The sequence below is a fragment of the Ascaphus truei genome, chromosome 11 (assembly GCF_040206685.1).
Source record: "Ascaphus truei isolate aAscTru1 chromosome 11, aAscTru1.hap1, whole genome shotgun sequence".
In the NCBI taxonomy this organism is placed as follows: domain Eukaryota; kingdom Metazoa; phylum Chordata; class Amphibia; order Anura; family Ascaphidae; genus Ascaphus; species Ascaphus truei.
In genome coordinates, this window is record NC_134493.1 from 53,371,551 (window position 1) to 53,384,931 (window position 13,381).

The window sequence follows — 13,381 nt, forward strand, 5'->3', positions numbered from 1 at the left end:
GTGTCAACTAATTAACTTAAAATGGAGCCCAGTGCAGTGTAAAGCAGACCGTGGGAACCTCAGGAGCCAGAGATGAGGGAAATCGGGATTTTTAAACTGTAAAAAGGTATTTTTGTTTTAAAGAGCAGGACGTGCTCAGGGTGTCCACCGGTACGAACATCATATGAGTTCAACTCACGTAGCATTTGGGGGGATTGCGGCTTTAAAGAGATAGTGTACAGGAATATTAGTACAAATAAGTGTATAACAGTAACATTGGGGGTATAGAAGTCCCTGCCCCACAGAGCTCACACTCTACCTGGTGTGTCGGGAGACATGCAGATAGAGGAGGAGGACACGGAAGGGCAAATTGTATAGGGCAAGGTTATATTCATGTACAGACGTATTTAGATACATGTCACCGAGAGATCTGTGTGTGGGTATACAGGACCAGGACACGGGGGGGGGCTGGTCTGTTCACGGGTTTCATATACAGCGAGTAACCAGGACCACGTCTCTCCACAGACTTCTCATCCCGCTGTACGATGCAGACACAGGGCTGCTGATACTGGCTGCTCAGGTAACCCTTCCCCTGCCTTCACATCATTACCCAGAAGCACTTGCTACTAAGGAGCCTTTGGTGACCCAGCCTGCCCCTTCTTGAGGTTGTCTAGCCTCGGACCCCATTACATCCCTGTTTTCCAGCCATATGTAAGATGCCACTCGTGCTTATCCCAGAGACCCTGAAGTGGCGTAGTATTAGTGAGTACCACTGCTTTCCATTTACACGCCCAGAGTACCTATGCTGGGTGGCGGTTCCATGCATCTTTCTGTAACCCCTGGCTGTCAAGATGTTAGGTGGACGACTGAGGGTTATGGACCCCATATATAATGCTAATCTGTGTGTATATTGAGGGGTCTGTCTCTTCTGCAGGGTGAAGGAATGGTGTATTGTATGGAGATCAGCACTGAGCCGCACGGTATCACTCAGAGTAAGAGCCCTTACTGTATTTTATTAGCTGTCCACTTCCTCAGTCCTGCAGAGATCAGAGTGTGTATCGATGTCTCTGTGTGCGTGTTTATCAGTGTATGTGCGTGAATGTGTATTATGTGCCAGTGTATCAGTGTGTCTGTGTATATCGTTATTTGTATCAATGTGTATCAGTATGTTTGTGTGTATCAATGTGTATCAGTATGTTTGTGTGTATCAGTATGTTTGTGTGTATCAATGTGTATCAGTATGTTTGTGTGTATCAATGTGTATCAGTATGTTTGTGTGTATCAATGTGTATCAGTATGTTTGTGTGTATCAATGTGTATCAGTATGTTTGTGTGTATCAATGTGTATCAGTATATTTGTGTGTATTATCAGTGTGTGTGCATCAGAAGGTCTGTATATCAGTGCGTGTTTATCTGTGTGTGTATCAGTTTGTCTATCAGTGGGTCTGTCTGTGTGTGTATCAATGTGTGTGTGTGTGTGTGTGTGTGTGTGTATCTCTGTGTAGACACTATGACAAAGAGGATCAGTCTCGCAGTCAGTCACAGTGGAGCAGTCTCGCGGCGTGTGACTCTGTCTCACAGTGTCACAGAGGATCAGTCTCGAAGCGTGAGGAATTCGCTCTCTGCGTCGCAGTATGTCACAGAGGAGAAGTCTCTCATGTGACACTCTCTCGCAGTCTCGCGGCATGTGACACACTCTCTCTTTCTCAGTCTCGCAGTGTGTCACAGAAGAGAAGTCTCGTGGCGTGGCTCTGGTCCCCAAGCTGTGTCTCGATGTGATGAGCTGTGAGCTGCTGCGTCTCCTTCAGCTGACTGACAGGTTCATTATTCCCATCAGTTACACCGTCCCACGCAAGGTACCACGCGTTTCTGTACCCACGTGTCTCTCTGCCACACGTCTCTCTGTACCTACGCATCTCTGCCACACGTATCTTTCTGCCACATGTCTGTCTCAAACTACACATCTCTCTGCCACGTGTCTGTCCTCAGTGTCTCTCTGCCACGCATCTGTCTGCCTGCTTCTCTCTCAGCCTCCTGTCCCATGTGCTTAGCGTCGGCTAACCAGTGTACAGTAGCCCACAGTACTGCCTGCACCCTGCTATCGCCCGCTCAGCACATCGTCTCTTATTCTCTGTCTTTCAGTGTTTCACCCTCTTGTACTCAGTATCTGAGGCTCTCGCTCTGCGTCTCTCTCGCCCTGTCTCGCTCTGTCTCTCTCGCCCTGTCTCGCTCTGTCTCTCTCGCCCTGTCTCGCTCTGTCTCTCTCGCCCTGTCTCGCTCTGTCTCTCTCGCCCTGTCTCGCTCTGTCTGTCTCGCTCTGACTCTCTCGCCCTGTCTCGCTCTGTCTCTCTCGCCCTGTCTCGCTCTGTCTCTCTAGCCCTGTCTCGCTCTGACTCTCTCGCCCTGTCTCGCTCTGACTCTCTCGCCCTGTCTCGCTCTGACTCTCTCGCCCTGTCTCGCTCTGTCTCTCTCGCCCTGTCTCGCTCTGACTCTCTCGCCCTGTCTCGCTCTGTCTCTCTCGCCCTGTCTCGCTCTGACTCTCTCGCCCTGTCTCGCTCTGTCTCTCTCGCCCTGTCTCGCTCTGTCTCTCTCGCCCTGTCTCGCTCTGTCTCTCTCGCCCTGTCTCGCTCTGTCTGTCTCGCTCTGACTCTCTCGCCCTGTCTCGCTCTGTCTCTCTCGCCCTGTCTCGCTCTGTCTCTCTAGCCCTGTCTCGCTCTGACTCTCTCGCCCTGTCTCGCTCTGACTCTCTCGCCCTGTCTCGCTCTGACTCTCTCGCCCTGTCTCGCTCTGTCTCTCTCGCCCTGTCTCGCTCTGACTCTCTCGCCCTGTCTCGCTCTGTCTCTCTCGCCCTGTCTCGCTCTGTCTCTCTCGCCCTGTCTCGCTCTGTCTCTCTCGCCCTGTCTCGCTCTGACTCTCTCGCCCTGTCTCGCTCTGTCTCTCTCGCCCCTGTCTCGCTCTGACTCTCTCGCCCTGTCCTCTGTCTCTCGCCCTTCTCGCTCTGACTCTCTCGCCCTGTCTCGCTCTGTCTCTCTCGCCCTGTCTCGCTCTGACTCGCTGTCTCGAGCTCCTCTCGACTCTCGCCCTGTCTCGCTCTGTCTCTGATGCTCTCGCCCGGTTTATGTGTGTCTGGGATGCTATCGCCCTCAGTTGTCTCTGTTCCTAATACTGTCTTGTCCTGTCTCTGACTTGCGCCCTCTCACGATGTTGCTCACTCGCCGTGTTGCTCTCTCGCTGTGTCATTCTGTCTCTGACGCTCTCTCAATGTGTCTCCGGTGTCTCTGACGCGCTCGCTGTGTCTCTGATGCTCTTGCTGTGTCTGACACTCTCGCTTTGTCTCTGACGCTCTCGCTGTGTGTCTGATGCTCTCACTGTGTCTCGGACGCTCTCACTGTGTCTCGGACGCTCTCACTGTGTCTCGCTGTATCTCTTATGCTCTTTCTATCTCGCTGTGTCTCTGACACTCTTACTGCTTCGCTGTGTCTCTGTCTCTCGCAGTCTCTGACGCTCTCTCACTGTGTCTCTGACACTCTTGCAGTATGGCTGACACTCTCTCGCTGCGCCCCCGACTCTTTCTTTTGCTGGGTCTCTGACACTCTTGCTGTGTCTCGCTGCGTCTCCGACACTCTCGCTTTGTCTCTGACGCTCTCGCTGTGTCTCGCAGTCAGTGCAGGAGTTCGCTGTGGATCTGTTCCCAGACACAGCGAGCGGCACCGCGGCGCTCTCAGCTCAGGACTGGCAGGCGGGAGACAACATGCAGGTGAGGGACAGCTCGCAGAGCATCGCCCCGTCCGCCCTGCAGAGCATCGACCGTGCTCCCCCGCAGGACAACGCCCCGTACTCCCCCGCAGAGCATCGCCCCGTGCTCCCCCGCAGGGCAACGCCCCGTGCTCCCCCGCAGGGCATCGGCCCCGTGCTCCCCCGCAGGGCATCGGCCCCGTGCTCCCCCGCAGGGCATCGGCCCCGTGCTCCCCCGCAGGGCATCGGCCCCGTGCTCCCCCGCAGGGCATCGGCCCCGTGCTCCCCCGCAGGGCATCGCCCTCGTGCTCACCCGCAGGGCATCGGCCCCGTGCTCCCCCGCAGGGCATCGGCCCCGTGCTCCCCCGCAGGGCATCGCCCTCGTGCTCCCCCGCAGGGCATCGGCCCCGTTCTCCCCCGCAGGGCATCGGCCCCGTGCTCCCCCGCAGGGCATCGGCCCCGTGCTCCCCCGCAGGGCATCGGCCCCGTGCTCCCCCGCAGAGCATCGGCCCCTTCCTCCCCCGCAGAGCATCGGCCCCTTCCTCCCCCGTAGAGCATCGGCCCCGTGCTCCCCCGCAGGGCATCGGCCCCGTGCTCCCCCGCAGGGCATCGGCCCCGTGCTCCCCCGCAGGGCATCGGCCCCGTGCTCCCCCGCAGGGCATCGGCCCCGTGCTCCCCCGCAGGGCATCGGCCCCGTGCTCCCCCGCAGGGCATCGGCCCCGTGCTCCCCCGCAGGGCATCGCCCCTGTGCTCCCCCGCAGGGCATCGCCCCCGTGCTCCCCCGCAGAGCATCGGCCCCTTCCTTCCCCGCAGAGCATCGGCCCCTTCCTCCCCCGCATGGCATCGGCCCCTTCCTCCCCCGCATGGCATCGGCCCCTTCCTCCCCCGCAGGGCACCGGCCCCTTCCTCCCCCGCAGGGCACCGGCCCCGTCCTCCCCCGCAGGGCATTGCCCCGTGCTCCCCCGCAGGGCATCGGCCCCTTCATCCCCCGCAGGGCATCAGCCCCTTCCTCCCCCGCAGAGCATCGGCCCCTTCCTCCCCCGCAGGGCATCGCCCCCGTCCTCCCCCGCAGGGCATCGCCCCGTGCTCCCCCGCAGAGCATCGGCCCCTTCCTCCCCCGCATGGCATCGGCCCCGTGCTCCCCCCGCAGGGCATCGGCCCCTTCCTCCCCCGCAGGGCATCGGCCCCGTGCTCCCCCCGCAGGGCATCGCCCCATTATCCCCTCCCCGCAGAGTATGGCAACCAGCATGATGATTAGCGTAGACGTCCCCTGTTCCCTGGGTGCTGTGGGGTATTAGTCGTATCATTACTCCCCCTTCAGGTGCAGAAGATCAGCCTGGACCCCGCCCGTCGGTCCCTTCCTCCCCGTCACTCCAGCACAGGGGGACAGATGGGTGACAGTGAGCAGGACATTGTGTCACCTGATGCTGAGCCGTGTGTGAGTACCAGCCCAGCCAGCCTCAGCACAAGTGTGTATCAGTGTGTGAACATATACATATCTGTGTGTGTATATATATATATATATATATCACTACATATACTGTATATGTACATGTCTATTTATATATACCTATATGTATCAGTGTGTGTGTAAATACATATCTCTGTGTACATGTACCAATGTATATCACTGTGTGTGTACATAGTCATTCATACCTGTGTATGTATATGTACCTATGTATATCACTGTGTTTCTCTGTGTCTGTTTATGTGCTTATGTATGTGTGTATATATGTAGGGTTTATATAGCTATCATTTTGTGCATCGTGTGTGTATATCTATGGCTGTATCAGCATGTATGAGAGTGAATTGTTTAGTAGTCTGTGTGTATATACTGTATTTGTGTATGTGTATATACAGTGGTTGACAAAACACCAAAAAATCTACTCGTCACACAAAAAAATCTACTCGCCACCTAGTATCAAACGTGTGCTGCTTGGGCCAATATTTACTCGCCCGGGGGTTAAATCCACTCGCCCGGGGCGAGCAAATGTATAGGTTTGTCGAACACTGTACAGTATATATATCTCTCACACACACACATACACACACACAATTATTATATATACATATCAGTATATGTGTGTCAGTGTGCACATGGAGCCCGTGTCTCTCTTTCCCACCAGGATGGTAGCTCTCTCTCCTCGCCCTCCAGCTCTCTCACCTCCCCCACTAGCGGGATAGTCTCCAGCGCCAGCCAGCGCTCCCTGCAAAGCATGCTGGGTAAGTCAGGTCCTCATCCTGCAAAGCATTCTGGGTATGTCAGGTACTCCCTCTGCAAAGCATTCTGGGTATGCCAGGTACTCCCTCTGCAAAGCATTCTGGGTAAGTCTGGCACCGCTACATTTCAGAGCTGTGGTACACAGAGAGATGGCTCCTATAGCAAAATGCCTTTGAAGTGGGTGAAGTTGGCGTGGATCCCGGTATTAACTCGGCTTGTGCCTCAGGTGTTAAAATTAGATTGTAAACTCTTTGGGGCTCAGTGTGCCTGCAAAACTCTCCATACACGATTCAATTCCCCTTAAAGTAACATTTTCACTTCCTTTTCTTCTGGTGTAAAAATGTTTTATATGTTTCTAATTCCTGTGGTCCGGTGTAATTCTGACCTTATCTATTAATCGTGGTCCGGTGTAATTCTGACCTTATCTATTAATCGTGGTCCGGTGTAATTCTGACCTTATCTATTAATCGTGGTCCGGTGTAATTCTGACCTTATCTATTAATCGTGGTCCGGTGTAATTCTGACCTTATCTATTAATCGTGGTCCGGTGTAATTCTGACCTTATCTATTAATCGTGGTCCGGTGTAATTCTGACCTTATCTTTTAATCGTGGTCCGGTGTAATTCTGACCTTATCTATTAATCGTGGTCCGGTGTAATTCTGACCTTATCTATTAATCGTGGTCCGGTGTAATTCTGACCTTATCTATTAATCGTGGTCCGGTGTAATTCTGACCTTATCTATTAATCGTGGTCCGGTGTAATTCTGACCTTATCTATTAATCGCGGTCCGGTGTAATTCTGACCTTATCTATTAATCGTGGTCCGGTGTAATTCTGACCTTATCTATTAATCGTGGTCCGGTGTAATTCTGACCTTATCTATTAATCGTGGTCCGGTGTAATTCTGACCTTATCTATTAATCGCGGTCCTTCCTCTTTGGTTAATGAGGGCAGCAGAATTTGTTAAAACAAGTTCAAGTCCGGCTCAACATTTTCCCTGCATATACAGCAGTCTTATCGCAAGAGATTAGGTAAAGGCTGTAAAAACACTTTAAAGCATTTGGTTACTATGGGGGCATTAAAAATGTGTTTAAAAATACTTCTTTTTGTCAGTTGTTTAAAAAAAAAACAAAAAAAATTAACTCATTAAGCATGCTACTGAAATGATTCGGGTGCTGCCCGTGGTAAAGCGTGGGTTTGGCAATGGGTGAGGGGTGGGCCGTGTCTTCCTCACGCTGCGGGTGTCCCCTCTGCCAGGTCCCATCTCCCGGTTTCGTCACACCCAAGGGACCGTGCTGCACCATGACAATCACATCACCAACCTGCGGGGGGTGAGCCAGAGCGCCCCGGGAGAGAGTGACGGGCTGTGTGTGACGTCCCAGCGACTGGCCCTGCCACTGTCCAGCCCGGGGGGGCAGGTAGCCGTGCTGGAGGTAAGTGAGGGGGGCTACCTTCCACCCTAACTTGAACCCTTCGCTGCTAGAAGATGTCAACGGCAGCTACTGTACCCCACAAATAGAAAATCTTTCATCTGAATTTCTTCATGGGTAATATATTAATAAAATCCTCCCAAGTGATGGACGGGACGGTCCCCTCTGTGTGCCGCCATTTTCTGCGTCTCTCTGCTGTCCAGCGGTCATTTATGGATTTTCCTGTACTATAAGTGACATCATCAATGTGGCAGCATGGAACTTCCTGTACCATAAGTGGCAGCATGGAGCTTCCTGTACTATAAGTGACATCATCAATGTGGCAGCATAGAACTTCCTGTACCATAAGTGGCAGCATGGAACTTCCTGAACCATAAGTGGCAGCATGGAACTTCCTGTACTATAAGTGACATCATCAATGTGGCAGCATAGAACTTCCTGTATCATAAGTGGCAGCATGGAACTTCCTGTATCATAAGTGGCAGCATGGAACTTCCTGAACCATAAGTGGCAGCATGGAACTTCCTGTACTATAAGTGACATCATCAATGTGGCAGCATGGAACTTCCTGTATCATAAGTGGCAGCATGGAACTTCCTGTATCATAAGTGGCAGCATGGAACTTCCTGAACCATAAGTGGCAGCATGGAACTTCCTGTATCATAAGTGGCAGCATGGAACTTCCTGAACCATAAGTGGCAGCATGGAACTTCCTGTATCATAAGTGGCAGCATGGAACTTCCTGTATCATAAGTGGCAGCATGGAACTTCCTGAACCATAAGTGGCAGCATGGAACTTCCTGAACCATAAGTGGCAGCATGGAACTTCCTGAACCATAAGTGGCAGCATGGAACTTCCTGAACCATAAGTGGCAGCATGGAACTTCCTGAACCATAAGTGGCAGCATGGAACTTCCTGAACCATAAGTGGCAGCATGGAACTTCCTGAACCATAAGTGGCAGCATGGAACTTCCTGTATCATAAGTGGCAGCATGGAACTTCCTGTATCATAAGTGGCAGCATGGAACTTCCTGTATCATAAGTGGCAGCATGGAACTTCCTGTATCATAAGTGGCAGCATGGAACTTCCTGTATCATAAGTGGCAGCATGGAACTTCCTGTATCATAAGTGGCAGCATGGAACTTCCTGTATCATAAGTGACCTCACCAAAGTGGCAGCATAGAACTTCCTGTACCATAAGTGACATCACCAAAGTGTCAGCTTGACATGGAAAGAAAATCAAATCTAAAATAAGTTTAATTCAATAACAACAAAGATTAATAAATCAATGTTTCCAGTGAGAAAAACGACAACATGGCAGCACTCTGCAGAGATCCAGCGTGTTGGCGCTATCACAGATACGTTATTTTGACCAGCAGTTGGTGCGAAAATGACATTTGTTGCATATGCCACTGACACCTTTCAGTGCCCTGGGATGTAGCTACTGCAGGGATGGCCAACTCCAGTCCTCAAGGGCCACCAACAGGCCACGTTTTCAGGAAATCCCAGCTTCAGCACAGGTGGCACAATCAGAGGCTCAGTAGAAGACTGAAACACTTCTGCTGAAGCAGGGATATCCTGAAAACCTGACCTGTTGGTGGCCCTCGAGGACTGGAGTTAGCCACTCCTGCCCTATGCCAACGATGTACTCTGTCCTTTATCACCATGAACAATGAATAGCAAAGCTGCACGCCAATGATATATACTATAGTATACTTGCAACCACCGGTGCTCCTGGTTCAGGAAAACTGCCCGCTGGTCCTGAGATAGTTAATAGAATTGGTGATCCAGGGCACAATGCGGATTTTCCAAAAAGATTTAATTGATGTATTTATGTATGACCAGTCACTTGAGAACGTCCTCTGGGAAGGATGAAATGTCGTATTTGGTGCTATTTTGATCAATTAAATCTTTTTTGAAATCACCACGAGACATCGCCAATCCCTTCGGCTTGTTTTCTAAACGCGGCTGATGATGCTGCCGCAGCAATGCCTGCAGTAATCGGGCCGGAGTATTGGGAAAGCGCTCTGCATTGGGTGAACATATTTTGGTGAGAGTACTTGTAACGCGCTTTGTTCCAGCTCTCGCAGACGGGGCGTCTTCCAGACACTCTGCCCACTGTGCAGAACAGTGTCCCTGTCATGGACCTCGCCTGGGACCCGTTCAACCCGCAGAGGCTGGTCGTAGGTACGCCCTCCCATTGTCACTCCGTGTGGGTAACTGCTGTGTGTGTCCCTGAGTCACCCTGAAGGCTATAGGGGAGTGTGCAGGGGGCCCCATCTGGGAAAGGAGAGGGGCAGACTAATGTTTGGAGGGGGAGAGAATCGGTCGGAGAAGAGAGGGGCAGATTGTAACCTTGGGGGGGGGGGAGGTAGGTCTTGGAAGGGAGGGGCAGATTGTAACCTTGGGGGGGGGGAGGTAGGTCTTGGAAGGGAGGGGCAGATTGTAACCTTGGGGGGGAGGTAGATCTGGGAAGGGCAGATTGTAACCTTTGGGGAGGGTAGATCTAGGAAAGGAGGGGTAGATTGTAACCTTTGGAGGGGTAGATCTGGGAAAGGAGGGGCAGATTGTTACCTTTGTGGGGGGGGGGCAGATCTGGAAAGGAGGGGGGGGAAATTGTAACCTTTGGGGGGTAGATCTGGGAAGAGATGGGCAGATTGTAAAGTTTGGGGGGGTAGTTAACAGGAAGTGAGGGCAGATTGGAAGACGGGTAGTTCTTGGAGTGCCGGGGTAGACTGGATGGGCCTTTGTCACCCTGTAGTATGAGGTCTGGACTGGACACACTGTAGGTCCCCTTTGTCAGTGTGTCACTGCATGTTACCCCATGTGTCACATGAGCTGCTTTGTGTCCCCTTCTCTCAGGAGGGGAGGACGGGCGGATCCGTGTGTGGCAGATCCCGCAGGGGGGGCTGACGGAGACCCTCACAGAGCCCCAGGCTGTGCTGACCGGTAAGTAACCGACACCACAGCGCTAATATCAGTGTGGTCTCCTGCAGGGCTGTACATCAAGGAAAGAATAAAAGCTAACGGAGTGATGCTCTGCGGGTCAGTAATGTGCAGAGGGGCCTGACCAAGTGGCTCTGCTCACACTCGGTCCTCCTGCTCTACTCACACTGAGCTCCTGCTCTTCTCATACTCAGCCCACTGCTCTGCTCACATACTATGCTTTGCTCACAATCAACCCCCTTCTCTACTCACACTCATCCCCTTGCTCTGCTCACACCAAGCCTTCTGCTTTGCTCACACACTATGCTCTGCTCAAACTCAGCCTTCCGCTCTGCTCAAACTCAGCCCTCCACTCTGCTCACACTCAGCTCGCTTCTCTGCTCACTCTCTGCTCTGCACACACTCTGCCCCCTGCTCTATACACACACTGCTCTGCTCACACTCACCCCCTGCTCTTCTTATACTCAGCCCACTGCTCTGCTCACACTTTAATCTGCTCACACTGAGCCCCCTACTCTGCTCACACTCAGACCCCTGCTTTACTCACACTCAGACCCCTGTTCTGTGCACACTCAGCCCCCTGCTTTGCACATACTAAGCTCTGCTCACACTCGGACCCCTGCTCTACTCACACTCCGCTCCCTTCTGTGCTCACACTCAGCCCCCTGCTCTGCTCACGCTCCCTCCTCTGCTCACACTCTGTACCTTGCTGTGTAAAGTGACCCCACTCCCTCCTCTCCTAGGTCACAACGAGCGGATTTACACAGTGCGCTTCCACCCGTCCGCCTCAGACATCCTTGCCTCCTCCTCCTACGACATGTCCCTGCGCGTGTGGAACCTGCAGACAGGGCAGGACGTCCTGACACTCAGGGGACACGGTGACCAGGTGACCGCAGGGGGGGTGGGCATTCATAGCTACGCAGCCACATGGGCAAGCAACACACAGACATGTATACACACACACATGTATACACACACGTGTATGTATGAGACGGTTGCATGAATACAAATTTATGCAACGGTTGGGGACACTTAGCGGTGGCCTAAACCGAGACCGCAGCTTCATGAGTCACTACCCTGACACAAGAGAACTCTCTTCCCATGAGTGCTAGAGGCCGTGTCTATACATACTGCGCTATATGTATGCACACACAGCTGTCTCTTACACATACAAATGTACAATGTAATTCTATCCCTATATACCAATAGGGACCACATAGTACTCTTACATCATTAACATTCAGGGATCATTTAACACCCAAGTCATAAATCGCAACAGGGGGGAGGGATAGGCTTCAGTCACAGATACATTCCAGGATACACTGTTTTTAAGCAAAAACCTTTCTTGCTTTATCCATTGTAACATCGCCGGAAGAAGAGATCAGTGTATCTCGAAAGCTCGCACAAATAAAAGCATTTTGTTATGTCTTAGACGGGTCTGCAACCCTGCCTTTCAACCATTATCACCTAGCATCCAGTTCTTTCACTGCAGCAAGGGATTCTGGGAAATGACATGCAAATGAGCACACAATGTGTCACCTTTTGCCTGAAATCCATTTACATGGAACCCATATAAGCAAATGCTCTGCTGTTCGCACAGCTTTTAAGTACAGCATGGGATTATATGCAAAGCCAGTCAAACCACTCACAGGCATGTTTCAACCTTAATGGGTCTCATCAGTGTGAGGTTGGTTGTACTGCAGGCTTTGCAATTTTCAAGGCTGGGTAGGTTTACCATACACATTTTACGTTATGGTGGGTGAAAAGCATATATATGGTGTGTGTATATGTATATATATATATATGCCAGGAAATATTCCTTGGCTTTTTCTCAGTATGTGTGACCCCCCTTTCATATCGACTGCAGATCTTCTCTTTGGCCTGGAGTCCGGATGGCAGATACCTGGCTACCTGCTGCAAAGACCAGCGGGTTCGGATCTATGAGCCACGGGCTTCCAACCAGCCACGGCAGGTCAGAGCAGGGAGACAAGGTAGCTTGGGGGAGGGGGTGGGATGGCTGAGGCACGTCATGGAAAGGAGGGCAGACAGATCTGGGGGGAGGTTGGGGAGGGGCAGATAGAAGGTAGATCGGGGATGGGGCAGGTGAGGCGGGTATAGTGTACATATGGAAAGTGTGGTAGGGAGGGTAGATTTGAGAGGGTATGGGAAGTCCGGGGATAGATAGGAGTGGGGCGGTGGTTGGGAGGGGTGCTGTGGTTGGGGGGTAAGTGCAGTCATGTAACTCCTCCCTGGCTCTGCCCCCAGGAGGGCGCTGGCCCGGAGGGTGCCCGCGGGGCTCGTGTTGTCTGGGTGTGTGACGGGAAATATCTGCTGGTGTCCGGATTCGACAGGTGACACATCCAGGACTGTACATAACCAGATACCTCAAGGACTGTACATAGCCTGACATCTCAAGTATTATACACAGCCCAACACCTCTAGGACTTTACATAACAGATACCTCAGGAGTTTACAGAGCCAGGCACCTCTAAGACTATACACAAAGCATGACACCTCTAGGCCGTTGGATACAGTGTGTTCCTCCCTCACAGTCGCAGCGAGCGTCAGCTGGTTCTGTACAGCACTGAAGACTTGTCACGCGGTCCTGTCACCTCCTTAGGCCTCGATGTGTCCCCAGCCACCCTCATCCCCCATTACGACCCGGACACTGGCCTACTACTGCTCACCGGGAAGGTGCGTGCGCTCCACCCCCATTATCGACTCTGCATCGCTGTGTCACCCTGTCACTCGCTGTCACTGTACCACTCTGTCACTCACTGTGCCACCCTGTCACTCGCTGTCACTGTGCCACATTGTCACTCGCTGTGCCACCCTGTCACTCGCTGTCACTGTGCTACCCTGTCACTCGCTGTCAATGTGCCACCCTGTCACTCGCTCTCACTGTGCCGCCCTGTCACTCGCTCTCACTGTGCCGCCCTGTCACTCGCTCTCACTGTGCCGCTTTGTCACTCACCGTGCCACCCTGTCACTCACTGTCACTGTGCCACCCTGTCACTCACTGTCACTGTGCCACCCTGTCACTCACTGTGCCACCCTGTCACTCACT

The 13,381-nt window shown here is 52.7% G+C and overlaps 1 protein-coding gene across 1 annotated transcript in view; it reads left to right on the plus strand.

The window, feature by feature from the left end:
• Positions 1-13,381, plus strand: part of CORO7 (coronin 7) — a 201,408-nt gene that overhangs the window by 169,477 nt on the left and 18,550 nt on the right. The window contains exons 12-24 of the mRNA XM_075566337.1: positions 505-559; positions 914-971; positions 1,690-1,835; positions 3,641-3,736; positions 5,036-5,152; positions 5,841-5,937; positions 7,194-7,369; positions 9,450-9,555; positions 10,231-10,317; positions 11,058-11,200; positions 12,182-12,286; positions 12,580-12,665; positions 12,867-13,008. Of these exons, the coding sequence (XP_075422452.1) occupies positions 505-559; positions 914-971; positions 1,690-1,835; positions 3,641-3,736; positions 5,036-5,152; positions 5,841-5,937; positions 7,194-7,369; positions 9,450-9,555; positions 10,231-10,317; positions 11,058-11,200; positions 12,182-12,286; positions 12,580-12,665; positions 12,867-13,008 (1,414 nt within the window). The remainder of the gene's footprint in view (positions 1-504; positions 560-913; positions 972-1,689; positions 1,836-3,640; positions 3,737-5,035; positions 5,153-5,840; positions 5,938-7,193; positions 7,370-9,449; positions 9,556-10,230; positions 10,318-11,057; positions 11,201-12,181; positions 12,287-12,579; positions 12,666-12,866; positions 13,009-13,381) is intronic.